This window comes from Sus scrofa, chromosome 1, assembly GCF_000003025.6.
Source record: "Sus scrofa isolate TJ Tabasco breed Duroc chromosome 1, Sscrofa11.1, whole genome shotgun sequence".
NCBI lineage: Eukaryota > Metazoa > Chordata > Mammalia > Artiodactyla > Suidae > Sus > Sus scrofa.
This window is the reverse complement of record NC_010443.5, coordinates 253942570-253968832: the sequence shown is the minus strand read 5'-3', so window position 1 is coordinate 253968832 and position 26263 is coordinate 253942570. Positions and strand designations below refer to the sequence as shown.

Sequence of the window (26263 nt, the reverse complement as noted above, 5' to 3'; positions counted from 1 at the left end):
CTAGCCTGGGAACCTCCATATGCCGCAGGCGCAGACCTAAAAAGCAAAAAGCAAAAAAAGGAAAGAAAAAAAGAAAGAAACTATTAGGCCTTTTGAGGCTCAAAGTCAGGAGTAGCACAATGTCAGATTTCCCGTCGTGGCACAGTGGAAATGAATCCAACTAGTATTCCCTGTTTGATCCCTGGCCTTGGCTCAGTCAGTTATGGATCTGGCATTGCTGTGAGTTGTGGTTATGGGTAGCAGACACGGTTCTGATCCTGCGTTGCTGTGACTGTGGTGTAAGCTGGCAGCTGCAGCTCTGATTCTACCCCTAACCTGGGAACCTCCGTATGCCACAGGTGCGGCCCTACAAACGGGAAAAAAAGAAAAAAAAGAAAAAAAGTCACTTCCACCACATTCTATTGGCGAAAACAAGTTACAAGGCCAACTCTTATGGGAGAAGCTACATAGAATTTATGGCTTTTCTCTTCTTTTCCCCCCATGCCTTTGTCATGTGGAAGTTCCTGGGCCAGGGATTGAACCTGCGCCACAGCAATGGCCTTAGTCGAACCTGCGGTGACAATGCCAGATCCTTAACCCACTGTACCACACGGGAACTCCTTTGTGGACGTTTTTAATATATCATATCCTGGGCAGATGTTAGCCTGAACCAAGATAGGGGGTAGAGAGAAGCAGAGAGATTTTCATTTTCAAGATATTTAGGAGTCAGGACTGAGAAGTCTTAGGGATTGTTTCTTGAACAAGGAGGAAAGGGTGAAGTTACAAGTGACTCCTAGATCCTTGGCGTGGGTGATTGATGAATACTGGTGCCCAGAGAGAAAATACTCAGAGAGAAAAGAGGCAGAACAGGTTTGGGGAGAAGATGATGTTTCCAGTGTGAGTCAGGTCAAGGATGATGTGTCTTTAGAAAGGCAGGTGGAGGTGGGCAGGAAGCAGGTGGATATGAAGATCTTCGGAGAAACCCAGCTAGAGATTCAGTTGAGGATTCTCAGGTGTCTTAAGCCTAGAGCATCTTTCAGGGGGCTGTATTCTCAGAGCTAGAGCATCTTATGGGCAGGGATCTGCTAAGTCATCTCTGCAGCTTTGCTGAGCCTAGCCCAGTCCCCCAGGGCAAAGCAGTCAGTCTCTCCTGGTTGAAAGTTGCCAGGCTGTTATGAGGAAGAGAGATTAAGTGTCTAGGGAGAGTCTTCAGCAGCTCTGAGCTAAAATCTATGTCACAAGTGGCATGAGGGTAGATCCCAGCCCCTGTCAGGAGGAAGTTTCCTAACAACAGGCCACTGACTAATAAAGTAATGAATGCATCATCACTTGAGGGAACATCAGCAGGGGCTAAAGGAACCCTGAATGAGGATGCTGTGGAGGGGATTCCCCTCTGGGTTGGATGACAGACGCTATGACCAGCCGTGACATTCTTTGAAGGTAAATTTCCCTCACCACTCCAACCTCTGTTCCCACAGGCACCTAACATTCAGAAACTCAAGTCTTTGTTCTGCTGGGAGATCAGCACTGCAGAAGGCACCCACTAGGGTGCAAAAGAAATGTTGGCTAGGGTCCTTGCCATTCATTCATTCATTCATTCAAGCCCCTAGCAACCCTGTGCTCTCTGCTATGAATACAGAGGTGAATAGACTCTGGAAGCAATTCAATTGCAACTACAAAAACGTTGTCTTGTAGCTGCTGTTAGTTTCTGGATTTGTCTTCTCATTGGATCTCAAGAGGGTACTGAGGGGTCTCTTTGCTATAGTCCTGGGCTGTAAGATTTGATGAAAGAAAAAAATGAAAGGAAGAGAGGATTGGGAGACCTGGGCAAGTGTACAAAGGAGAATCTCAACCTGGGTGGAATCAGGGAAAACGTCAAAGAAATAAAGCAACATCTCTATCTGAACGAATAATTTACAAGATGGTATTTATTAAGTGATTTCTCCGTAGCTATTACAGTGATAGCTTTCTTTGCATTACATAGATTCTCTGGCAGCGTGGACACATCGGTCCTATTCTCTGGGCCCTCGTCCATGCACTGTTGCAGTAGGGAAAGCATATTGTTGCGCCCCGCTCAACCTTTGGGAGACCGGAAGCTAGGGGAACTGAGTTCGGCGGTGGGAGAGGGCACCCGGAGGGTTTTCTCAGGGACTCCAGCCCTAGAGACGCGCCCCGCGTTGCTAAGGGAGGCGTGGGAGGCTGTGGAGCGTAGAGGCTGCGGACGCCCTCCGCCTCGGCGTCCTCGGTTGGCCTCAGCTCCTGGCCCGGCCGACCCGCCGGTGGGTAAGGACCCTAGGGCGGGAGGAAAGGGGGCAGCTAGAGGGCGGGGGAGTGGGAGCCGCAGCGCTCTTTGAGCCGAAACCGCCCACCTGGCCAAAGAGGGTTGGGAGTACCTCAGGCCGGCTTTGGGTTGGGGGGCGCTACGTTCTGGTTATGGACGAATGCCGCCACCCTCTTCCTTCCCACCCCCTCTCTCCTATCAAAAATCAGCTTCGGCCATACGCGTGGAAAGGATTAGGGGCATTTGGGATCTGAGATGCCAGAGAGGAAGAACTGCGCACAGGTTGTCCCCAAAACTTGGGGCAACCTTGGGAGTTCGGAGCTAGTATTGATTCCCTGAATGGCTTTGGGCAAGACCCTGTTTGGTATCCTCTCGGCCTTAGTTTCCCACATCTGTACATTAGAAGGTCAAATCAGAGCATTTCCCACGTGCTTCTACTTGTTTGGTTTAGGTTCTTTGGTGTCCTAGAATGTAGTTTAAATGTGTGTACAGGGAGATTTGGGGAGCAGGAAAGAGATGTGAAATCATCATTTACATGAACAGTGGGCCAGAAGTCCAGGGGAATACGGTATGGTACCCCCGGTTTTGCTCCTGTGTGTTTTAGCACCTTACAGCTCTCTTGAGTCCCAGTTTCTTCATGAAAAATAACAGGTGGATAGGTGGATATATTCTGGAGTATATTAAGGAATGTTGTACTGGAGAGTTAAAAGAGATTTCTTTGAGTTAGAGTAACCACTGGGTATCTCAAGGCCTTTGGAAAACAGATTGTGACAGAAATGGGTCCTAGGATTCAGATTTAGGCCTGATTCCATCTGGAACTGACAAGGACATTGTGAGCCATATGAAGTTGCTGGATTTTCCAAGTCCTCGCCAGCCTTCCCAGGCCTGAGATCTGGGACAGGGCAGGGTAACTGCTCTCTAAAGGATTTATTGTTGAGCAGATTTAAAGGATTCTCATGTTGGGTCCTTAAAATGCTTCTTTTTAAAAAAAAATTTTATTACAGTTGATTTACAATTTATAATGTTCTGTCAATTTCTGCTGTGCAGCAAAGTGACCCAGTTATACCTATATACACTTTTTTTTTTTTTTTTTTTTTTTTTGGTTTTTAGGGCCACACTCATGGCAGGTGGAAGTTTCCAGGCTAGGGGTCGAATCGGAGCTATAGCTGCCAACCTACGCCACAGGCACAGCAATAGCAATGCAGGATCTGAGCCAAGTCTGTGACCTATACCACAGCTCATGGCACTGCCAGATCCTTAACCCACTGAGCGAGGCCAGGGATCAAACCCACAACCTCAAGGATCCTAGTCAGATTTGTTAACCTCTGAGCCATGAAGGGAACTCCCTATACATTCTTTTTAAAAAGCTTCTTGTCAAGCAGACTTTTCCACCTCAGTATGCCATTCATTCATTCAAAAGATGTTTGCCTTGCATCTGTTCTCCCAGACTGTGCGTAAAGTGCAAATACAAAAGTCAACAGGACACTGCCCCACCTCTCAAGTATAGTGCATGTTCACAGTGTAAACTACAGAGCATTTTCATTTCTTAGTCTACTCAGTAAATTACAAGCTGGATATTATCCAAGTACATGTAATTTGTTCTCAAGGTTTTAAATTGCCTTGCTGTATAATATCTAACATCATGAATTCTTAGCCTTAGTATGAACATTCACTGGTCAGGAGACACTGGCTTCAGTTTAATATCCTCCAGACTCATATCCACTTGTGCATGTTCTCTGTGTATATTTGTAATGCAAGTTTAATATATGTGTATTAAGAGTAGAATTTGTAAAGGCGAAATTGCTGCTTTCAGCACTTCTATCACTGTTAATCTAGTAACCATGCTAGTAGTTGTCATTTGTTACTAATAGTTTGCTAGGCTGAACCAAGAGCTTGCTTGCTTTATTTATTTATGTATTTATCTATTTATTTATCTATCTGTCTTAGGTCTTTTTAGGGCCACACCCGCGGCATATGGAAGTTCCCAGGCTAGGGACTGAATCAAGGCTGTAGCTGCCGGCCACAGCCATAGCCACAGCAATGCCAAATCAGAGCCACGTCTGTGACCTACACTGAAAGAGGCCAGGAATCGAACGTGGATACTAGTCAGGTTCGTTAACTACTGAGCCATGGTGGGAACTCCCCAAGAGCTTTAAATGCCCTAATTTTTGGAGTTCTCTTGTGGTGCAGCAGGTTAAGGATCCAGCATTGTCACTGCAGTAGTGTGGGCTGGTGCTGTGGCACGGGTCTGGGAATTTCCATATGCTTTGGATATGGCCAAAAAAACCCCCAAAAAACCCAGAAAACAAAACCCAACCAACCAAAAAATGCACTAGTTTTTTCAGAGATGCAGTATAGTACATGGATGGAGAGCAAAGCCTCTTAAGAGTCTGAATGCCTGGATTCAGGTTTCAGCTAGGGTACGTATTTACAACTTACTTGTAAACTTGGGCAAGTTACATCTCTGTGCATGAATTTTCTCATCTACAAAATGAGGATAGTAACAGCATCTATCTCAGGGGCTTGTGGAATAATTAAATAAGTTAACTACAAAGTCCTTGGACATTTTAAGTGCTGTTTTGAATCTTCACAGAAGTCTAATGATAGAGTTATTACCCCATTTTATGCATAAGAAAGTGAGACTTAAAAAAGTTCAACAGCTTGTCCTAGGCTGCAGTAGAACTGTAGTTTAGACCTAGGCCTATTTTCAAGGCTAATGCACTTAATTAAATATTATTCTGACTATTTTGTGCTGCTCTTAATTCTTAAAATAAGCCATGCTGTCACGGATAATTCGAATTTTTTTGAGTTCTTAAAATAGAGTTGTTAAAATGCAGTAAAACTTTGTTTCTTCTTTGTAGATGTTTGTAGTGGAAAGTCTGGACTAAAAGTCAAGAGCTCTACCTGGTTAGAATTTTAGGCAAATAATGTTTCTGCCCACATTCTCCAGATCTTTAAATAAAGAGCTTGTATGTGATAATTTTGAAAAGCTCTTTCATCACAAAGTCTATTAAAGTATTATTTTAAGCAGGAGAAATTGCCTTTCTCACGAAAACAGTAAGCTCTGAAGATTTTTGATGAACAGAAGTCCTAGGAGTAGAAGTTCCCACTGTGGCTTAGTGCGTTAATGATACAGCTCATCTCTCTGACATCCCAGGAACATCTGTATGCCACAAATGCAGCCAAAAAAGGAAAAAAAAGAAAAAAGTACTATGAGTAAAATAAAAATATTTGATGATGAGTTTAAATGTATCCTATTTTATATATTTTATTTTTTAATTTTTAATTTTTTTATATTTTAAAGGTCAATATTTGTATAATTGACCTTACAATGTAGTTTCCCTAATTATTGGAAGTGTACATTTTTGCAAAATACTTTTTTTTGTGAGGGAAAACTGCACTTAACAATCTCTTATTTACCTTATAACTCTCCTTTCAATGGCATACATACGATTAAAGAAGAGATTAATTTAAGTGTCTTTTCACTAATTACAGAGATTAGGAAGTGGCTGCCTGAACTATTTTCCAAAAGATAAACATTACAAAGTATTGAATACGGCAGCTCACCAAGAAGATCCTACTGGTTTAGGGGTGAGTAATTCTAAAGATTTTATTTTCCTTAGAATGTCCCATGACTATACTTCAAGATGGGAAGTATGGCTCTCTGAAGATACCAGCTAAGAATCCAATCAGTTTTAAGCAGAGCCAATCCATTTATAGCATCTGTAGTTTCCAGTGACCTGGATCTATGTATGGCATCTGTTCTTAGTTTGATGACAGTGTTGAAAAATGGGTTAGGTTGGCAGATAGGAAGCCCTGCAACCTCTCTCTGTCTGCAAACAATAAAACAGCTTAAGCTTTTTGAAAACTCTCCTGGAATTTTTCCTGTGGGCATGCTTGTGTTACCTGATAAACTGGATTTGCCTTACCTTTGGTGGGTGTCTAGCCAAAAGACACAACCAGAGAGTTTCCTGGGGTTAAGGACTCCACATTGTCACTGCTGTGGCACTAGTACTGCTATAGCTCAAGTTCGACACCTGACCCGGGGAACTTCCACATGCAGAGGGTATACCCCCCAAAAAAGAAGGGAGGAGTTATTACTTGCAGCAAGCAAGAACACCAGTGTCCCTCCAAACAGCAAAATTGGGGAAAGTGTTTTTTTTTTTTTAATTTTATTTTTAAAAATCTATTTTATTGGCGCAAGGGTTCCCATCATGGCTCAGTGGTTAACGAATCCGACTAGAAACCATGAGGTTTCGGGTTAGATCCCTGGCTTTGCTCAGTGGGTTAGGGATCCGGTGTTGCCGTGAGCTGTGGTGTAGGTCACAGACGGCGGCTCGGATCCCGCGTTGCTGTGGCTCTGGCATAGGCCAGTGGCTACAGCTCCGATTCGACCCCTAGCCTGGGAACCTCCATATTGCCACAGGAGCGGCCCAAGAAATAGCAAAAAGACAAAAAAACAAAACAAAAAAAATGTACCACAGGCTCACCTTTTCCTTCAAAAGCAAACTGGGAGTCTTCACAACTGATTTATCGTTTCCCTGGCCTGGTTAAGAGCAATCGTCATGGCCAGACTTAGAGCAAAGAATGGCTTAGGCCTAAAGTGTCTTGTCTTATGTCAAGGAGGTTATTTCTGGTTCTCTTCCCCCAGGATCCCTTGTCTTATGTGTCTATACTGTGCATGAGAATCTTACAGCATCTCAACTAGAGGAGGCCTTAGGTTCGCTATTTCACAACAAATGTGTTTGTCACACTGTACAGGCTACTTGAGGGACAAAGACTATGAGAGTCCTTCCTTTTATGGAGCAGATCATCTGCTAAGATGTGTTTATTCTGGTGTCCTTATTTGTAGATGGGGAGGCTGAGAATAAAGGAGTTTAACCACACTGAAATGAGCCCAGGGCTTTTGATGCCACTCACAGTGTTTTTTCCACTGCGGCTGCTTCTGTACCGGTTACCTATGCTTGTCAGGAGGTCACTTCTGGCAGCTTCTCAAAATGCAGTCTGAAATTCTCCTAGAAAACTGGTTTTTTGGAGGAGTTCCCCTCGTGGATCAGTGGTTAACGAATCCGAATAGGAACCATGAGGTTGCAGGTTCGATCCCTGGCCTTGCTCAGTGGGTTAAGGATCTGGCGTTGCTGTGAGCTGTGGTGTAGGTCACAGATGCAACTTGGATCCTGTGTTGCTGTGGCTGCGGTGTAGGCTGGCAGCTACAGCTCCGATTAGACCCTTAGCCTAGGAACCTCCATATGCTGTGGCAGTGGCCCAAGAAATGGCAAAAAGACATTTTTAGAGGTAAACGTAACCTGTACCATAGCAGCGACCAGAGCCTCTGCAGTTACACCACCAGATCCTTAACCCACTGTGCCACCAGGGAACTCCAAGAGTGGTATTGGTTTTACATTTTTGCAAATCTCTTTACTGTTTGGCTTAAACAGAAGACAATTGGATTCTCACATCTGCTTCCATATTCAATCTATTGCAGTGTTGGTCGGTTTGCAGTATAAGAAGAAAATCAGGCCTCACACAGAGACATTGTTGGAAAAAGTAGGACCCCACAAGTCCCCAAAAAGGTCTCAGGAACCCCCAGAAGTCCTGAGATCACACTTCGAGATATCCCACATCTCATTCTTTCCTACAAAATAACCTCATGGCCTTGGCACACTGATTTAGTGAAGTGTCAAAATGAAATTATTTAATAGCAATCCCGCAAGCTGGGAAGGTTACACTCTTTAAATAACTAAGGCTCTTTTTCAAGAAGCCTCACTGGTGAAAATTATTTATTATTTTCAAAAACACACTCTTAGAATTTATTATAGCAGAATATACATAGTAAATTTATTACTATTATTATTATGAAATAGACAGTGTTATGCAGCTATCACCACTATCTCATTCCAGAACATTTTCATCACCCCAAAGACAACTATTAAGTAACCATTCTTCTTTCCTCCATCCCTTGGCAACCACTGATCTGCTGTCTCTATAGATTGCTGAGTGTGGATATTTCATACAAATAGATTCATAAAATATGTGGCCTTTTGTGACTGGTCTCTTTTGTATGGTGTTTTCAGGGTCCATCGTGTTATAGTATATGGCAGTACTTCATTTCTTATTATGGCTGAATGATATTCCATTGTAAACATATACCACATTTTGTTTATTCCTGTATCCATTGATGGACTTTTGGGTTGTTTTCACCTTTTGGTTATTGTGAACAGTACTGCCAGCAACATTCATGTATAAATTTTGGTTTGGACACCTGTCTTCAGTTCATTTGGCTATATGCCTAGCAGTAGCATACTGCTGGATCATACGGTAACTCAATGTTTGACTCTCTAGAGAAGATCTTAGTATTTTTCAAATTGGTTTTGTTTTGTTTTATCTGCTAATGCCATGTTGGTGCATGCATTCCCCAGGCTGTTAAAGAGAGAGGCAGAGAAAGGAGGAAAAGCAAATGTGTCCAGTTAGTCTTACTCAAAACAAGGATTTTTTTTTTTCTTTTTTCTTTTTAGGGCTGCACCAATGGCATATGGAGGTTCCCAGGCTAGGGGTGGAATAGGAGCTACAGCTGCCAGCCACAGCCACAGCCACAGCAACTCAGGGTCTGAGCTGCGTCTGCTACCTACACCACAGCTACCTAACCCACTGAGGGAGGCCAGGGACCGAACCCTCAACCTCATGTTGATTCTTTTGTAATAAATAATGCCTGTAACTTTCTATAGCCATTTAGAATCTTCAGATTCCATTTTCACCCTCTATTTTATTGATTCTATTTGGATTCGTTTCTGCTGTGCCACAGTGGGAACTCCCAACAAGGATTTATTTTTACATAACCACACTACCAATCGTTATTGTGCCTAACAAGATAAGCAGTGTGTATTCTTCTTTTTACTATACAGGGAAAACAACTTCCAGCAGCCACAAGGAATGCTGTTACTCAGGTGCCATCTGAAACAAGCTTCGCCCCAGAAGGTTTTGTGCAGGTTCTGTGCAGCGATGGGGAAACTACAGAGCAAACTCAAACACAGCACTTACAGATACAGGTACAGCAGTCTTACCTCGGGATCCCTAGTTTTATCGGCCCTCATTATGGTTCTCCGCCAGATAAAGAGCAGGCCTGGAGTTCCCTGGTGGTCGCATGGTTAGGATTTGGTGCTTTTACCACTGCAGCCCAGGTTCAGTCCCTGGTCTGGGAACTGAGCCACCACTGATTACCTTCCCTGAACAGTCAGTTTGGTCTGTTTCCTTCTGGATGAGAAGCAGCTTAGTAGCTAGTGTCTGCAGCCACGTAGAGAGGGGCCCTCCATCTCTAGAGTGAGCAAAGAGTCCTGGCTTCTTCCGTTATCAGCTCCCAGTCATTCACTCATTCTGAGCATTTGCAGCATTCGTAAAACCATTTCTGGTGATGTCAGCACATCTTTCTCTACTCCTTTCCTATCTTTCCCCTCAGCCTGGCCTGAATTGCTACTGTGGCCCATGTGCTTCTTTCCCCTTGCTCGGCTGTGCACCCTCTACCATTGGGCCCCTCACTTTCCATCCTCTCTTTAGCAGCCCCGATGGATTTATAGAAGAGAGAATGCAAACTAAAGCTTTTCAACAGTATAGCCCAGCTCACGTGGATGCCGTCTCTGTTGTTGCTGCTCTGAACTCAGACCTCTGTGTCTCCGGAGGAAAAGATAAGGTGGGGTTTGGAGTTCCCTGGTGGCCTAGCAGTTAAGGATCTGGGGTTGTTGATGCTGTGGCTCAGGTTTGCTCCCTGGCTGGGGAACTTGTGTATGCCATAAGCGTGGCCAATAATAATAATAATAATAATAATAATAATAAAGTAAGGTGCAGTTTGCAGTGCTGCCCGAGGAACCAGCTTATTGCAGGGAAGGGAGGATATTTGGAAAGGAAGTGCTGGTTTTGAATTTCTGGCAGCATTATTGTGCAGTGGAAAACCATGGGCTTCAGAGTTAGAAAGACTGGGTTTCAGTTCCTGCTCTGCCACCACCTGTTAACTTTGGGCAAGTCTTCTAATTTTCTTGAGTGTCAATCACCTTATCTATTAAATGGGGAGAATAATGCCAATTGCACGGGACAGATCCAGTGATAAGATCCTTGGCACTCTGCCAGGCCACCCACAAGCTTTTTATAAATGACAAGTATCATCCCAGCCTATCCATTTTTACACCTACAGGCAGACAAAGGAGTTATTAGCAAAAGGAAACTTCTAGCCTCTCTTATGCCCCTCTTTTGTCAGAATGCTACGTTGGTTTGCACCGTGATTCCTCCCCTTGTCACTTTGGATCTGCTTGCTTTCTCTCCCTTTAATTTGGCTCTATCATAGCACTCAGAGCATGGCCCTTGCTAGCAAAAGTGTTGATTCTTTTGTAATAAATAATGCCTGTAATTTTCTATAGCCATTTAGAATCTTCAGATTCGCCTTTCATGCTCTATTTTACTGATTCTAAGATGCACATGTTTCTGCATTTTAACACCTCTGAAAATAGGATGCATCTAAAAATTATGATATCTTTTTTTTTTTTTTGGTCTTTTTAGGGCCGCACCCATGACATACGGAGGTTCCCAGGCTAGGGGTTGAATTGGAGCTGTAGCTGCCGGCCTGCACCACAGCCACAGCAACACCAGATCCTTAACCCACTGAGCAAGGCCAGGGATCGAACCTCCATCCTCATGGATGCTAGTCAGATTCATTTCTGCTGAGCCACGATGGGAACTCCCCCAAATTTGATATTATAATTTAACTGGCAGCATTTTGTCTTAACATCTATATCATCTTAGACATATGATACCCTATGTATTTGAGCCCCATCTGTGAGGGGTATATAGGACAAGGATTATCCTCTCTCTTTTGCAGATTAAGAAACTGGGCTTTAACTAGGTCAAGTACTAACGGGCTCCTTCCTCAAGCAATGAGTAACAGAGACTAGGCCAGAGAATGCTTCTGAAATCCTGTTCAGGGGGAGGAATACAACAAAATACTAAAGTATGTACCTGGAAGAAAGAAGATTTTAACAGTGATTCTCTCTGGCAGATGGGATTATGGATGAGAATTTTTGAAAGTTAAAAAAAAGTATGATCTGTTTCACAACAGTGTGAATACCTCTAAAAATGATTAAGGTGGCAAATTTTTTAAAAAGAAAAATACGATACAGTCAGAGAAAAAGATCTAATCCCATGTGCATTCTCCTTGAGCCACTACCACCAGAACCTCAACCTAAATCAGTTCCCCTTGGGGAGTGTTATCCCAAACCCATCAGGAAGGCTCAGAGGAGCGGCCCAGTGTCTCCAGAAGAGACAGAAGGGCTCAAAGTAGGGGGACAGGAGGAGTGACACAGCAGTAAAACCTGGAGAGAGAGGGAGAAATTCGGTAGAGAATGAGGTAGAGTCTTATTTCAGTTTAACAACATAAAATATTCCGACGACTCTCTGCAGACAGTTGTGGCCTATAACTGGAGAACTGGACATGTGGTGAAAAGGTTCAAAGGACATGACCGTGAAATCACCAAGGTAACTCTCATATGCTTGTTATCATGGACAGAATTTGGAACTGAATAAAGGAGTGTCTGATGGCTCTAGGTAGTAAGAGTGACTGAATAGTCCGAGTTCAGAAAAGATGCAGGGGCTTCTTTTGATGGTGGGTGGGAAGCCCCACTCCAGGAAAAGCAGAGCAGACCATTCACTTAGCTATTGTTACAGGTGTAGTAGACACACTTTTTCTTTTATTATTAAGCCCTTCCTATAGTAGGTGGCAGAGTGCAGCTGAGAATAACTCATCCTGACCTATCCCAGCTTAACCGAGTTATGCATGTTTACTAGGGTAGGAAAATGACAAACTCTCCATGAGCAGGAACCTTTTAGTCTAGTTGGGGAAATTTTTTCTAAAGCCAGCAACAGTTAAATAAAAATTAATTTGTGGAGTTCCCGTTGTGGCGCAGTGGTTAACGAATCCGACTAGGAACCATGAGGTTGCGGGTTCGGTCCCTGGCCCTTGCTCAGTGGGTTAATGATCCGGCGTTGCCGTGAGCTGTGGTGTAGGTTGCAGACACGGCTCGGATCCCGCGTTGCTGTGGCTCTGGCGTAGGCCGGTGGCTACAGCTCCGATTCAACCCCTAGCCTGGGAACCTCCATATGCCGCGGGAGCGGCCCAAGAAATAGCAACAACAACAACAACAACAACAACAAGACAAAAAAAGACAAAAAAAAAAAAAATTAATTTGTTAGCCTTACAGAGTAGAGTGAGCTTCCAGCAAAAATGATAGAAAATGTCAATTATATAACTCCCTTCTCTGAAGTCCACCTCAGTGAACCAAAAATTCAGACGAAAACTCCCTCATAATGAAAGTAGGCATCATGGAGTTCCCTGATGGCCTAGCGGGTTAAGGATCTGGTGTTGTCACTGCTGTGGCTTGGGTTACTGCTGTGGTGGGGGTTTGACCCCTGGCCCGGGAACTTCTACATGCCATGGGCATGACCAAGAAAAAAAAAATGTAGGCACAGCAACAGTCATATAGCAGAGAATATACTTACCTAACAGTGCTTTTTTGGGTTGTTTTTTGTTTTTTTTGTTTTTTTGTCTTTTTGCTATTTCTTTGGGCCGCTCCCACGGCATATGGAGGTTCCCAGGCTAGGGGTCCAATCGGAGCTGTGGCCACTGACCTACGCCAGAGCCACAGCAACGCAGGATCTGAGCCGTGTCTGCAACCTATACCACAGCTCACGGCAACGCCAGATCCTTAACCCACTGAGCAAGGGCAGGGACTGAACCCGCAACCTCATGGTTCCTAGTCGGATTCGTTAACCACTGCGCCACGATGGGAACTTTTTTTTTTTTTTTGCTCTTTAGGGCTGCACCTGCAGCATGTGGAGGTCTCCAGGCTAGGGGTCTAATTGGAGCTGTAGCTGCCGGCCTACACCACAGCCGCAGCAACGCCGGATCCGAGCCGCGTCTGCGACCTACACCACAGCTCATGGCAACACCAGATCCTTTACCCACTGAGCGAGGCCAGGGATCGAACCCGAAACCTCATGGTTCCTAGTCAGATTCGTTTCCGCTGTGCCACGACAAGAACTCCTAACAGTCATTTTTGAACCAGACTGAGAGAGCACACCAGGCTGTTGCACTTACCCCAGGTCTGTTTCCCATTTGAAAGCCCAGTCAAATAAGCACACTAGAGCTTTTCTTTCTTGAGCAGATTGCCTGTATTCACAAGTCAAACCAGTTCTTCAGCGCCTCTCGCGACAAGATGGTCATGATGTGGGAGTTGCAAGGCCCTTCACAACCAAGGCAGCAGTTCTCCGGCCATGCCATGGTGGTCACTGGATTGGCTGTGAGTCCAGGTAAAGCTGATCTCTTCCCAACACTATGGTACTTTCTGAAAAGCCCTGTTCCAGGCCCGTCTCATGGACCATCTTCTTGCCGTTGTTTCCAAAGACTCATCACAGCTGTGCACTGGCTCCCGTGACAACACCCTGCTCCTGTGGGATGTGGGGACCGGACAGTGTGTAGAGAAAGCTTCAGTCTCCAGAAACCTGGTACGGACTCAAACTTGGTACAGAGCAGGGCAGCAGAAAGGAGCATGGGGTGAGGCAGGGCCTGGGAAAGAGATCGGGAGACCCAGGACCAGGCGTTAGAGGCGGGGGTCCTAACTCTCTGTGAGACCCCAGCCTCTCGGGGTTATTGGATTTGATGAATTCTGAAGGGCTTCTGCTCCAGAAAACAACTCCAGTAGTTTCTACCGGAGTTTAAAATGGTGTCCTCACTTATTCCTTCAAAACATAGTTATTCTATATCTTCTGTGGGCCAGACGCTGTGCTAGAAGCAGGGTTAGTGACCCAGGACACGGTCCCTGACCTCCAGGAGCTCACAGTTCATGCTTATGGTGTGTTCTGTATGTGTGACGTTATGCAGGGAAATTAAACCCAACCTTTTGCTGTATGTATAATTTGCTCTGCTTAAGAAGACCAGTGTTTTTTGCTAGCAGACTGGTACCTCACCTCTACAGCCTTTGGAGTCAGTCATACCTGGGTTCAAATCATGGATTCATCACTTCTTTTTTTTTTTTTTTTTTGTCTTTTTGCTATTTCTTGGGCCGCTCCCACGGCGTATGGAGGTTCCCAGGCCTACACCACAGCCACAGCAATGCTGGATCCGAGCCGCGTCTGCAACCTACACCGCAGCTCACGGCAACGCCAGATCGTTAACCCACCGAGCAAGGGCAGGGACCGAACTCGCAACCTCATGGTTCCTAGTCAGATTCGTTAACTACTTCGCCACGACGGGAACTCCGGATTCATCACTTCTTAACTGTGTTACCCCAAGAAAGTTACTTAGGGTCTCGGAGTCTTCATTTCTGAAATGGGGTAGAATTATAGCACTAGCTATAGTAATGTCCTTTAGTCATTGTCGTTGTCTTTTCCAGTTTTGAAGACCACTGCCAAGAGCGAGATGTGCTTGCCCTGCGCCCTCTATGTTTGTGCAGGGTTGGTGGAAGAAAAGAAAATCCAGTTACCTTGGGTTGTTTTGAGAACTGTTCCATTCCTGTCCAGCAGGGGGCTGCAGGCATAAAGAGAAACAAAGACCCTCTTCCTGAACACTAGGAGGCCTCAAGCTAGGGTTTCATTGGTCCCGCTTTAGAAAAGGGGCTGCTCTCTGGAGGTGCCACCCATCCAGTAGCATTCGGGTGGCAGGCAGTGAGAGAGTGCCTGCACACATGTGCCTGCACACATTTCACAGCTCACAAGTGGTCCAGCTGCTGCCATTGCTGCTGCTAACCCAGGAGCTGCAGGTGGAGCACAATTGGAGGGTATGTGCAAAACATAAAATCCATCTAAGTCAGATGTACTAGGTCTGGCATCCTTGAGGAGTAATGGCAGAGATGCTGTTTAGCAAAGTTTATGGGAATTACAGCAGAGGAATGACGCGGTATGGAGACGTTTTGGAAATGTTCTTTCTTCCAGGTCACTCACCTGTGCTGGGTCCCCAGAGAACCTTATATACTCCAGACTTCTGAAGACAAAACCATCAGGTGGGCTTACTGAACAGCAGCAAAGGTGTTTCTGGTGAAGGTTTGTGGCTCCCGTGCTTATTACCTGCCTCTGTTCCTGCTCTGCTCCTCCACGTTGCTGTGCCCTTCCCATGGCCTTCTGCCCCTCTGCCCCTCACCAGCATGAGGGTCTCTCTGATCTGGTCCCTTGGATCATCAGAGGTTGAATGGCAGGAGGTCAGCTTGTTCTGGTTGGTTTCAAAGTAGCTGATTCTGCCGGCCTCCACTGTGGAAACGTGTTCAGATTGACTTTGGGGTCAGGCATTTGCTCGTCCCACCCCTTCCAGGGGATGCCCTTGCCTGGCTCCAGATGTTCTCCCTCACCCAGCCCTCAGGTGAAGCCCTCCCTGTGGAAGCAGCGTCAGAATCACCGTCAGGGAAGTCAAATGAAGTAAATCCTTCTTAGTCTAGAAACTTTGGATCTCAGAAGAGATTCTACTTAGAAAATGATAGGAATGAGATGAAGATGTTAAAAATAAGAGGTAAAACAAAACACTCCCTAGTAGGCCCCATGGCTCAGGTTGGCCAACGCCTATAAATCTTTTGTATCTGATTTTGTAGTGATGACTGCTCCTCTCCATGCTGAGAAATATCTTTTTTAAAAAATTTAAAATCGGAGTTCCCGTGGTGGCGCAGTGGTTGACGAAGCTGACTAGGAACCATAAGATTGCAGGTTCGATCCCTGGCCTTGCTCAGTGGGTTAAGGATCCAGCATTGCTGTGAGCTGTGGTGTAGGTCACAGACGGCGGCTCGGATCCCACGTTGCTGTGGCTCTGGCGTAGGCCGGTGGCTACAGCTCCAATTAGACCCCTAGCCTGGGAACCTCCAATATGCCGTGGAAGCGGCCCTAGAAAAGGCAATAAGACAAAAAAAATTTTTTTAAATCACAGGCACAGATCTCCTGTCTGTTAAAAGTAGTATCCCGAAGGACTAAATTAACAAATTAACTTGTACAATTAAGATGCTTGGTCTAAATTCCTATTAACTAGATCTCAAAATAGAAAGGACTCAGATGGCATTCAATTTGGTTATTTCCTGCCAGCTTTGGCATCTCTGAGACTGATCTGGTTCATGTTGCTGTTTTTAGGTGAATCATGATGTTCCATTCTGACTGGTCAAACAGCAAAGAGCCAAGACTTTGATATTAGTGGGTTGTTACAGGTGCATTTCATTTCAGCACATTTACTACAAACCTGTTTTCTGTTGTAACTTCTTTCAGATTGTGGGACAGTCGGGGGCTGCAGATAGCTCATACATTTCCCACAAAGCAGCACATCCAGACCTACTGCGAGGTCAGTGAGGATGGACACAGGTGTATCTCTTGCAGCAGCGGCTTTGGAGGGGAAGGCTGCGAAGCCACGGTGAGACACTGGGTGGGGTCCAGATGTTTGGTGGCCGATGAGAAATTACTTCCTCTGGCCTCATGCCTGTACTGGGCTACACTGATGTCTCAGGCCTATTCCAGGTGCATACTCTGAGTGATCCTTTGCATTCCAGATGCTTCTTTCCAGAACCCTCCATTGCCTAAGCTCTGTACATTGGTCATAGAAAAGAAGAACGTGATGAGAGTCAAGATAGGAAGGTGCTAAACATAGAACCAACTGCCTTACTGGTGTCCTGCTCCCACCTGAGCTTAGAAAAGGGAAGGACTGTTTGAAGAAGCAAGTGTGTCTCCATTGTACATGTGGTCACAGGAAGGGAGTTCAAGCGCTTCAGCAAGTTTGGGGCTCTGCTGTTGATCGAGGGCCCACCCATCCGTTACCCGTATTCCTTTCCTTGCAATTAATTTTGGGATAGATTACCTAGGCTCCTCCAAAGTACTTGGGATTCCTAATTATAAAATAGCAGTTCAAATGCTTATCTGGTATCCCAATGGGACAATGATCGCTCCCATTTTATCAGACATTTACAATGTGTGAGGCACTGGGCTGAGCACGTTACGTGCATTATCTCATTTAATCCTGCAAATAGGAGTTCCTGTCGTGGCGCAGTGGTTAACGAATCCGACTAGGAACCATGATGTTGCGGGTTCGGTCCCTGCCCTTGCTCAGTGGGTTAACGATCCGGCGGTGCTGTGAGCTGTGGTGTAGGTTGCAGACGCGGCTCGGATCCTGCATTGCTGTGGCTCTGGCGTAGGCTGGTGGCTACAGCTCCGATTGGACCCCTAGCCTGGGAACCTCCATATGCCATGGGAGCAGCCCAAGAAATAGCAAAAAGACAAAAAAAAAAAAAAAATCCTGCATATAAGCTCGTAAGTTAGGTATTATTAGAGTTCCCATCTTACAGATGAGAAAATAGAGGCCTGGCAAGTTGAAACCTCTTGTATAAGACCACACCTCTAGGAAGTGGTTGGTTGAGGTGGCGAATCCCAGGCTGTTGATACAGCATCTCTTCTCCAAACTAAGCATTTGCAGCTCTTACAACTGTTCCTTGGATGACATGGTGTCCGGCAATTTCATTATTGTTTGGACACAATTCCATGTTCTGTCCACGAACATTATTCTCTGATTTGTGTGCACAAGAGTGGGCCGGCAGGCCTCTCGTCTCCCTTGTCGTGGTGTCTCCCCTTCCTATACTGAGATTCAGCATCTAGGCGTTGACTCAGAAGGTCTGCACTTGTATGCACTTATGAGAAGGTGCTCCTAACTGTGGGGTTCCCACAGGACCCACAGATGCCAAGAGGCTGATATGAGGCAGCTCTTGAGCTGTCATAGAAAGTAGGCGACCCCATACTGTCCCATCTGCTGTAGGACTTTGAGCTTTCCCTTCCCTAACTGTGAGGTCAATGAGGAAGGCAACAGCCCTCTGACACATCCTTAACCTTGGTCATTTGGGACATGGTTGATGCTTAAAATAGTCACTGCATGGCTGGATGTCTGGGTTTATGGATGGGATGGATGAAGATGAGGGGTGTCTGTGGGGAGGTAAATGGAGGGAGTAGGTGCATCATAAGAGGATGGGGAGAGGACATCAGCGAATGAAGCCGCTATGAAGCTACAGAAATATGCATGTGCGAGCTCGTCTGTCATTGCTCTGCAGTTGTGGGACCTGAGGCAGACGCGGAACAGAATCTGTGAGTATAAAGGCCATTTCCAGACTGTTGCATCCTGTGTCTTTCTACCAAGAGCATTAGCCTCCATGCCTGTAATTGCTACCTCATCACATGACTGCAAGGTGAAGATCTGGAACGAAGATACTGGAGGTAAGGAGCCAGCCTCCCTTAAAACTCTTTCTTTCTATTGCTCAGCGTAGACAAAGCCACCCATGTCCTGCCCTGTCCAGTCCCATAGTGGTTAAGAGATAACACCAAGAGACCGGAATCTGTGTTCAGCCTCTAGCTAGGAGCCGTCACCACATAACCCTTGATATCATGTTGTGCAGACTCATTCCTGAGAGCTCAAATGTATTTGGCTCTTTTATTCTTTCTGCCTGAAACTCCTCATCAGGTTTTAACTTGTGATGTTTAAAGCGTCTGGAAAAGAGAATAAGAATTACCATTTTAAAATTCATTTTTAAGTACTAAAATGAGAGCCTCAGCTCAGCAGGGGTGAGCAAGGATTGTCCCAGAAAGACTCTGCCTTCTCTTGACTCTGCAGCCAAGGTTTGGAATGGCAGAAACTTCAAAGCACAGAGAAAATGATGTTTTAGGAACAAGTGCCCCAGAGTCCTTGATGCAGTGGTGTGCCAGCACTGACTGTTAGATTCAGGAATATTTAATATGGTCATGGTGTGAGTGTTTACACCACGAACATGGGCAAATGCTATGAATAAAGGTGGTTTTATTTCTTCCAAAAAGCCAATTTACCAGCACCGTACTGCCTCCATGTTATTCTGTCATGGGCACTGGGTTCTGCCAGCCACAGGAATAGCATTAATTCAGAGAACCTCAAGCCAAATCCTTTTGACAGTAATCCTTCAGAAACTTAGCTCCCAGCATGGGAGGATAGGGTCGCCCCCTCAGAGAAAAGATGTGGGATCACATCTAGCAGCTCACAGGGCAGCTTTCCACAGCAAGCACAGCCTTGCTGCACCCCCACCTGGAGTTGTGCAAGGAGGAGGAGAGCAGCTGTTCTAGATTCAGGGACCATAAACCTGAGACTGGGGAGAAGCAGGTCTGAGAGCGCTGCCCTGCCCGGCAGGTATGCACCTCAGCTCTTAGAAGAGCAATCTGCAAGGAGTTCCCTGGTGGCCTAGTGGCTAAGGATCTGGCATTGTCACTGCTGTGGCTCAGGTTTCATCCCTGACCATAAGAGGGGCCAAAAAAAAAAAAGAGCAGCCTGCAAGAAGTGATTAGAGGAGGTTGCCCTTCAGGTGCCCCAGCATCCTTTGTCCCCAAGCCCAAGGGAGCCAGCAGCTGAAGATCAGTGTCCTTATCTGCTTTTCTCCGCCTGACCCTGACTGACCCTGACCTGTGCTTTGTTCTCTGGGCAGGTAACTGAGGGCAGCATTTTAACTTGGCCTGGGAGGTGAGGCATCAGTTGTCAGACATACTTGCAGGTGGTATGTGTCCTGTTGGTTCCCTGTGCCATCTCTATAGCTGACGTCTTGGGGTTGACTTGCCTGCCAGTGCCCATCTCTCTGAGGGACACAGTGCTCTCTTATCTGGGTTAGGTGCGCACAGCTCGTGCTTTGTCTCTGTGGGTTTCTCACAAAGATGCTGTTTCCTGATGTTGCACTCTCGGCCCCTCCTTCCCCAGTCTGCCTTTTCACCTTGTCTCTGGATGGATCGGGACCTTTGACTTCCCTGGCTGTTGCCGACACCATCTCCTTACTGTGTGCAAGTTTCAGCAGAGGAATTCACTTACTCAGGGTGGACCACAGCCGAGGGCTGGAACTGCGGGAAGTAGCAGCATTCTGAGACTAAGAGACTGTCACTGGACAATAGCAAATGCTGGCCCCTCCTTTCTCAGTGTGACTTTGTGTTTGTTCATGTCATCTTGGGGGAGGATGATGTGGGGTTAGTGTTCTTTGCTTAGGTTCTTTTAGAAGGTACATCACTGTTAAAAGTCAGTTGAAGTCCAGTGGTTCAAAATCAGGTGCAGAGATGAGAAACACGGATACAACCGTAACTTAGGTTCTCAATCTAAGTTAAATCCACATGCAGTGTTTTTTTTGGGGGGGGTTCTTTTTAGGGCCGCACTCGCGGCATATGGAAGTTCCCAGGCTAGGGGTCGAATCAGAGCTGTAGCTGCTGGCCAACGCCACAGCAACGGCAGAGCTGAGCCGCATCTGCAACCTGTACCACAGCTCACAGCCATGCTGGGTCCTTAACCTACTGAGCGAGGCCAGGGATCGAACCCAACTCCTCATGGATACTAGTCGGATTTGTTACTCCTCCGTGTGCAATTTTTAATAAGCTTCAGGGACTCTTCAAAAATAAATAAATAAATAAGTTATGGCTCAAAGTGATGACCATAGGTATAAGAGTGACAGGCTTCTATCTGTGAGAGTCAGAACACAGGTCTGAGTCTGTTCAGCTGACCTTTTCCGTGTCTCCACAAAAGAAAGAAAAAAAATGCAGCAGGGCCGGAAACCCTGTTTTGGCTGCGTCAAAATTTCCTAGCTGGGAAAGAATGGTACAGCTCTGTGGAGGAAATGGATTATAGGCCTGAGATTAAGCACTAATCCCTGCTCTCAGCAATGTGAAGAATCGAGGTTCAGGCAAGAAAGCAGAAGGCTTGGTTTCTCTTCACATTAGTCACAGAGCGGGAGGTGGCACATCCCGGGACCGGTGCTAGGGCTGCGTGGACACAAGACCCGAGAGGGTGTGGAGAGGCTGCCAACCACAGCGAGCCTCCCAGAGTTATATGCGTCATCAGATCCATTCCATGGAGAGGAAACGGAGAATAAGGCTGCAGAATTTCACTTGTATATTTTAATATTTGCATGTAATTTTATATAAACTCTTCCTGGAGAATGACCAGAGTGAGGCAAAGGGAATCTCTGCAATAACCATGGAAAATAAAAAGTCAAAAGATGGACTCAACTATGCCAGCCAGAGCACCCTCAGTGAGAAGGGGCAGGGTGCTCGTGTCTGCCTGTGTGGCCCCCAGGAGATCCGCCCCCAGCCTGGTGCTTATAGCCTGCTTTCCTCCAGGGAAAACAGTCACAACACCTTCGGGCAGGCCCACACATAAGGCAGCTGAGGCCTAGAGAGTCCCTTTCTAATGAATCCCAAAGAAAGTGTTTGTCCTCTCTGTCCCTTGCCTGTCCCTGATACCAGTGAAGGATAGCAGTCTTCCTTGTCCCTCTCCTGCTCCTCTTCAGGGCTGGCTCCCCCGTGCTGTCTCCAGACACCAGGGAGAATCTTAAGCTAGTACAAAGCATCAGACCTGAGTTGGACTCTGTTTCTCCATTTAGCTGGATCATCTTGGGAAAGTTATAAAACCTCAGTTGCCTCACTTATAATATGGAGCCTGGAGTTCCCGTCATGGCTTAGCGGCAACAAACCTGACTGGTATCCACGAGGATGCAGGTGTGATCCCTGGCCCTCGCTTAATGGGTTAGGGATCCCGTGTTGCCGTGAGCTGTGGTGTAGATTGCAGAGGCAGCTCGAATCTGGCGTTGCCATGGCTGTGGTGCAGGCCGGCAGCTGCAACTCTGATTCAATCCCTAGCCTGGGAATCTCCATATGCCACGGGTGTGGCCCTAAAAAAACCACAAATAATGATAATAATAATATGGAGCCCATAATCATACACCCTCACAGGGCCACTCTGAGGATTAGACTATGTTAAATGCCAAGCAGGATCTGGGTCCTTGCAAGTGGCAGTTCTAGCTACTTACTGCCCTCTCTGTCCAGACTAAACGCTGCCCTTTCAAAACGACACATTTACCATCCCTTCATCGTTCTCCTTAGACCATATTTTTTACATCTTGCGTCGTTGTTCAGCTTCCCCGTGACTCCTTAAGTTAGAGATCTTTGAGCCCTGGAAGGACAGAGAGGGTGGTGGGAGAGGAAGCTGCATCACTGAGCACCGAACAGATGGCTGAATACCTTCCGTCTCACTGCAGTTCTGTTAGTCCCGTGTCGCAGATGAGGAAGCTGAGGCCCAGGGACGCCCAGTCCTTCGCCTGAGGTTACGCACGTCGGGAGGAAGGGGAGGAACTGCGATTTGAGCCTGAGTCTTGCCTGCCTCTCCTCCTCAGCCCTTTGCCTCTGCATGATGTCACAAAGTTCACTTGAGAAATTTGTAGACCGTGACATTGTTTGTGTATTTTCTAGACTAGTTATTAACTTTTTGGCTCCAAGGACATCCTCCCGGCCAGGTGCCCACGAGCAGTAGACAGGTGTCTCAGGGAAAGTCCTAGTGTATCCTGAACTATTAGTGCTACAGCTGAGCCTCTCTTCTAGAGGTTAGACAGAAGATCCAAGGGAGTGGGTTGGGATGGAGTTCCAGGGAAGGAGCCAGAAGGAACATACATGTGAGAAAATAGGAGGCCACTGAGGAATTAAACCAGTTGTTACCAATTAAATTGCTTCCTACACGCTACACCTGCTTGATGTAAATAGTCCTTATCTGTGCATTTTAAGTAGAAAGTTGATTAATAAATGCAAATGTTTTATCGGATTTTTCAGTCTTATATACCCTAATCAGGTACTCTGAGCAACTAAGATACAGGCTGCTAAAACGCATTCATTTGTTCATTGAACACTTCATTTTTTTTTTGTCTTTTGTCTTTTTAGGGCCACACCAGTGGCATATGGAGGTTCCCAGGCTAGGGGTCAAATCGGAGCTGTAGTTGCTGGCCTACGCCACAGCCACAGCAACACAGCATCGGAGTCATGTCTGCAACCTGCACCACAGCTCATGGCAACACCAGATGCTTAACTCACTGAGCAAGGCCAGGGATCGAACCTGTGTCCTCATGGATGCTAGTCAGATTTGTTTCCACTGAGCCATGAGGGGAACTCCTGAACACTTCATTTTCGAGTCTGTTCCTCTAAAATCATATAAAGGGATTTTCCAAAGACAACTGACTTTTTCTAGGAAAATTAAGTCCTTGGAATCTGGCCAATTATATATTAAATTTTTAAATTTATGTATTTACCTACATGAGTTAAAATATTTATATCTTTAAGGAAAATGAGTGGTGATTATTAATGACCTTTTATTTATTTGCTTTCTTTGTGGTTTAAACTCTCTTAAAAGATGACCTTTATTTTTACTGAAAAGTTAAAAATGATCTGGAAGAGAGTCATTGTTCTTTTTCAAATAGCTACCACCAAGAACTGTGATGCAGTGACTGTCATTGGTGGTACTAAAGTATCAGATAAGTCCCCATTGTCACTGTCTTCCTGGACAATGATTATTCAAGAAGATTCTCCAGAAGTCCTGAGTTCCCAGTCACTGAAGAAAAAATACCAATCTTTTAGCTGTAGCAGCAGAAAGGTACCTTCAGATATAGGGGTTTTCAGCATTAGTCTTGAGAGACATGTTCTTTTCAGTCCGTAACAGCCTTCATTTTGACCTAGGAATTACAAGTATCGAACTCAGGTCACTTGGTGGTTTTAATCTTTCAACACTAAGAGAAAGGAACTTCACTTCTTCTTTTTCTTTTTTGTCTTTTTAGGGCCACATCTGCAGCATGTGGAAGTTCCCAGGCTAGGGGTCTAATCAGAGCTGAGCTGCTGGCCTTCACCACAGCCACAGCAACATGGGATCTTTAATCCACTGAGCAGGGCCAGGGATCAAAGCCAGGTCCTCATGGATACCAGTTAAGTTTGTTATCATTGAACCACAGTGGGAATGCCTGAACTTAGCTTTTTTCTGGGTGGCCTTTTGAAAACGTCATCATTAAAGAACAGCTTTATCTTTAAAAACAGACTGCTAGTTGTTCCTGAAGTTGGCATTTCCTGGCCTAGGCTGTTCAGCTAAGACCACATTCTCAGCTAGGCACGGCCGTGAGAATAAACTCGTGTCAGTGGATTGTGATTGGAAGCGATGTGTGTCACTTCCGCCTTATTAGCCAAAACGAACATGTTTGTCCAGGACTCCCCCTCTGGGTCCCTTTCCACTTGGTGGAATGCAGACCGCCAAGAAGAGCTTCAGCTACTCAGTCAAGGACAAGATGATGGAACACAAGAAAGAAGGAACCCGGGGTCCCAAATAACCTCCGGGAGCTGAACTCTACCAACAGCCTGACCAGCGGGACCGTGACTTGAAAGAGACATGAACATGCTTTTTAAGCCACTGCATAATCTTTCAACTTTTAATTCCAATATAGAAATCATAAATAGTTTCAGACAGGAGTCCTTTTGTAGCACAGTAGGTTACGGATCTGGCTTTGTCACTTTCGTGGCCAGGTTGCTGCTGTGGCGCAGGTTCGATCCCTAGCCCAGGAATTTCCACATAAGCGGCCAAAAAAAGAGTTGCAGACAGCTTAAGTTTATCGCTGGCCGAGTTTTCATATGCTGAGCACACGCTAGTAACCTAGATGAAGACACGTGATACGGCCAAGAACCCAGATGGCCTTCTTTGTACTTCCCTCCAGAGCGTCTGCCAAGGAGTCTGTAACAGCATACATTGGTTTTGTCTGCTCTTCTACTTTATATAAGTGGAATCTTATTGTAGTACATGAAGATACGGCCACAAATTTCTCCCATCCCTGCATGCGTGACCCTTTGCAAGGTAACATCTCATTAAAGGGTGGGATCTATTTTCCCACCCCTTGAATCTGTGTGGGTCTTTGACTTGGTTGACCAACGGAATGCAGAGGAACAAATGCTGTGCAAGTCTGAGGCTCGGCCTTAAAGAAAGCTTGCAGGTTCACTTTCAACCTCCTGGAATGCTACTCGGAAGTCTTCATGTCAGGGAGGTGACCTAGGCCATGTGGAAAAGAATCCAGCACCACAACACATGTGAACCAGGTCACTTTGGACCACTCAACCCTGCCAGATCTGCAGCTGAATGCAGCTGCAGATGAAGTCAGAAAGGAAACTGTACAGGTAGCTCATACAATCATGAAAAATAATAACTTGTTTTAAGATACTAAGTTTTGGGACAGTTGGTTATACAGCAATAGATTTACATAAAACAGTACGTGCTCTTATTTTTGGTCAGGCTTCTCTTGCTCAACACGATTGTGAGGTTAATTCACATTGTTGTATGTAGCTGAATATCATTCCTTCTCATTGCTGGATAGTATTCTGTTGTGTGACAGTATTATAATTAACCACTTAACTACTGATGGGCACATGGGTAGTTTCCAGTGTGGGGCTCTTATAAGTACTGCTGCTATGAACATTCTAATATTATGTCATTTGGTAAAATATACATGCATTGGTGCTCATTATATAACCAGCAGAGGTCTTTCTGGGCCACAGGGTAACTTTGCATGATCACTTTTCGAAGATACCACCTCTTTCCCAATAGGTTTGTCCCAGTTCACACTCCCACCCGCTGTGCAGGCGAGTCAGCAGAGTTGCATTTGTTTCATACCCTTGGTAACACTCTGTGCTCTTAATCTTTGCAACCCTCAGTTTTAAAGATGAGTATGTAGGAGTTCCCACCATGGCACAGTGGGTTAAGAATTTGCAGCAGCTCAGGTCACTCCGGAGGTACGAGTTCGATCCCCAGCCTGGCACAGTGGGTTAAAGGATCCCGTGTTGCTGCAGCTGTGGCTTGGATTCAGTCTTTGGACCAGAACTTCCATATGTTGTGGGTGCAGCTATAAAATTAAAGATGAATGTGTAGATGTTGAAGACTGTGCTAAGGAAGTGGCAGCTCCATGGGCCAACATTAGAAAGAAGCTAAGGAGTTCCTGCTGTGATACATGGGATTGACAGCGTCTCTGCAGCAATAGGATGCAGGTTCCATCCCTGGCCTGGCACAGTGGGTTAAAGGATCCGGCTTTGCCACAGCTGCGGGCTAGCTCACAAGTAGGGCTCAGATCTGATCTCCCTGGCCCTTGGAACTCCTTATGCTATGGGGTGGCCATGAACAAAAAA

The 26263-nt window shown here is 45.8% G+C and overlaps 2 protein-coding genes across 5 annotated transcripts in view; both read left to right on the top strand.

The window, feature by feature from the left end:
* On the top strand, positions 2064-26263 carry WDR31 (WD repeat domain 31). Of its 4 annotated transcripts, XM_005660341.3 has the most exons (11): positions 2064-2262; positions 5756-5851; positions 9163-9306; positions 9812-9944; positions 11702-11776; positions 13462-13606; positions 13701-13801; positions 15227-15294; positions 16532-16673; positions 18352-18514; positions 20010-26263. In XM_005660341.3, the coding sequence occupies exons 3-11, from the start codon at positions 9191-9193 to the stop codon at positions 20168-20170; spliced, it is 1104 nt and encodes a 367-aa protein (XP_005660398.1). In that variant the 5' UTR covers positions 2064-2262; positions 5756-5851; positions 9163-9190; the 3' UTR covers positions 20171-26263. The 4 variants fall into 4 exon arrangements, with proteins under 4 accessions (XP_005660398.1, XP_020923319.1, XP_020923322.1 ...); XM_021067660.1 differs by lacking the exon at positions 9812-9944 and having other exon boundaries at positions 2134-2258; positions 20010-22883; XM_021067663.1 differs by lacking the exons at positions 5756-5851; positions 9812-9944 and having other exon boundaries at positions 2146-2258; positions 20010-22883.
* RNF183 (ring finger protein 183) overlaps positions 2131-26263 on the top strand; it is a 42581-nt gene continuing 18448 nt past the window's right edge. The window contains exons 1-8 of the mRNA XM_021067676.1: positions 2131-2262; positions 5756-5851; positions 9163-9306; positions 11702-11776; positions 13462-13606; positions 15227-15294; positions 16532-16673; positions 18352-18514. The gene's annotated coding sequence lies outside the window, so the exon portion shown is untranslated. The remainder of the gene's footprint in view (positions 2263-5755; positions 5852-9162; positions 9307-11701; positions 11777-13461; positions 13607-15226; positions 15295-16531; positions 16674-18351; positions 18515-26263) is intronic.

Coding starts and splice junctions, on each gene's coding strand:
- WDR31 (XM_005660341.3), top strand. CDS start 9,191: ATGCTGTTACTCAGGTGCCATCTGAAACAAGCTTCGCCCCAGAAGGTT. Junction 9,307..9,811: donor CACAGCACTTACAGATACAG/GTACAGCAGTCT, acceptor TCCTCTCTTTAG/CAGCCCCGATGGATTTATAG. Junction 11,777..13,461: donor ATGACCGTGAAATCACCAAG/GTAACTCTCATA, acceptor TTTCTTGAGCAG/ATTGCCTGTATTCACAAGTC.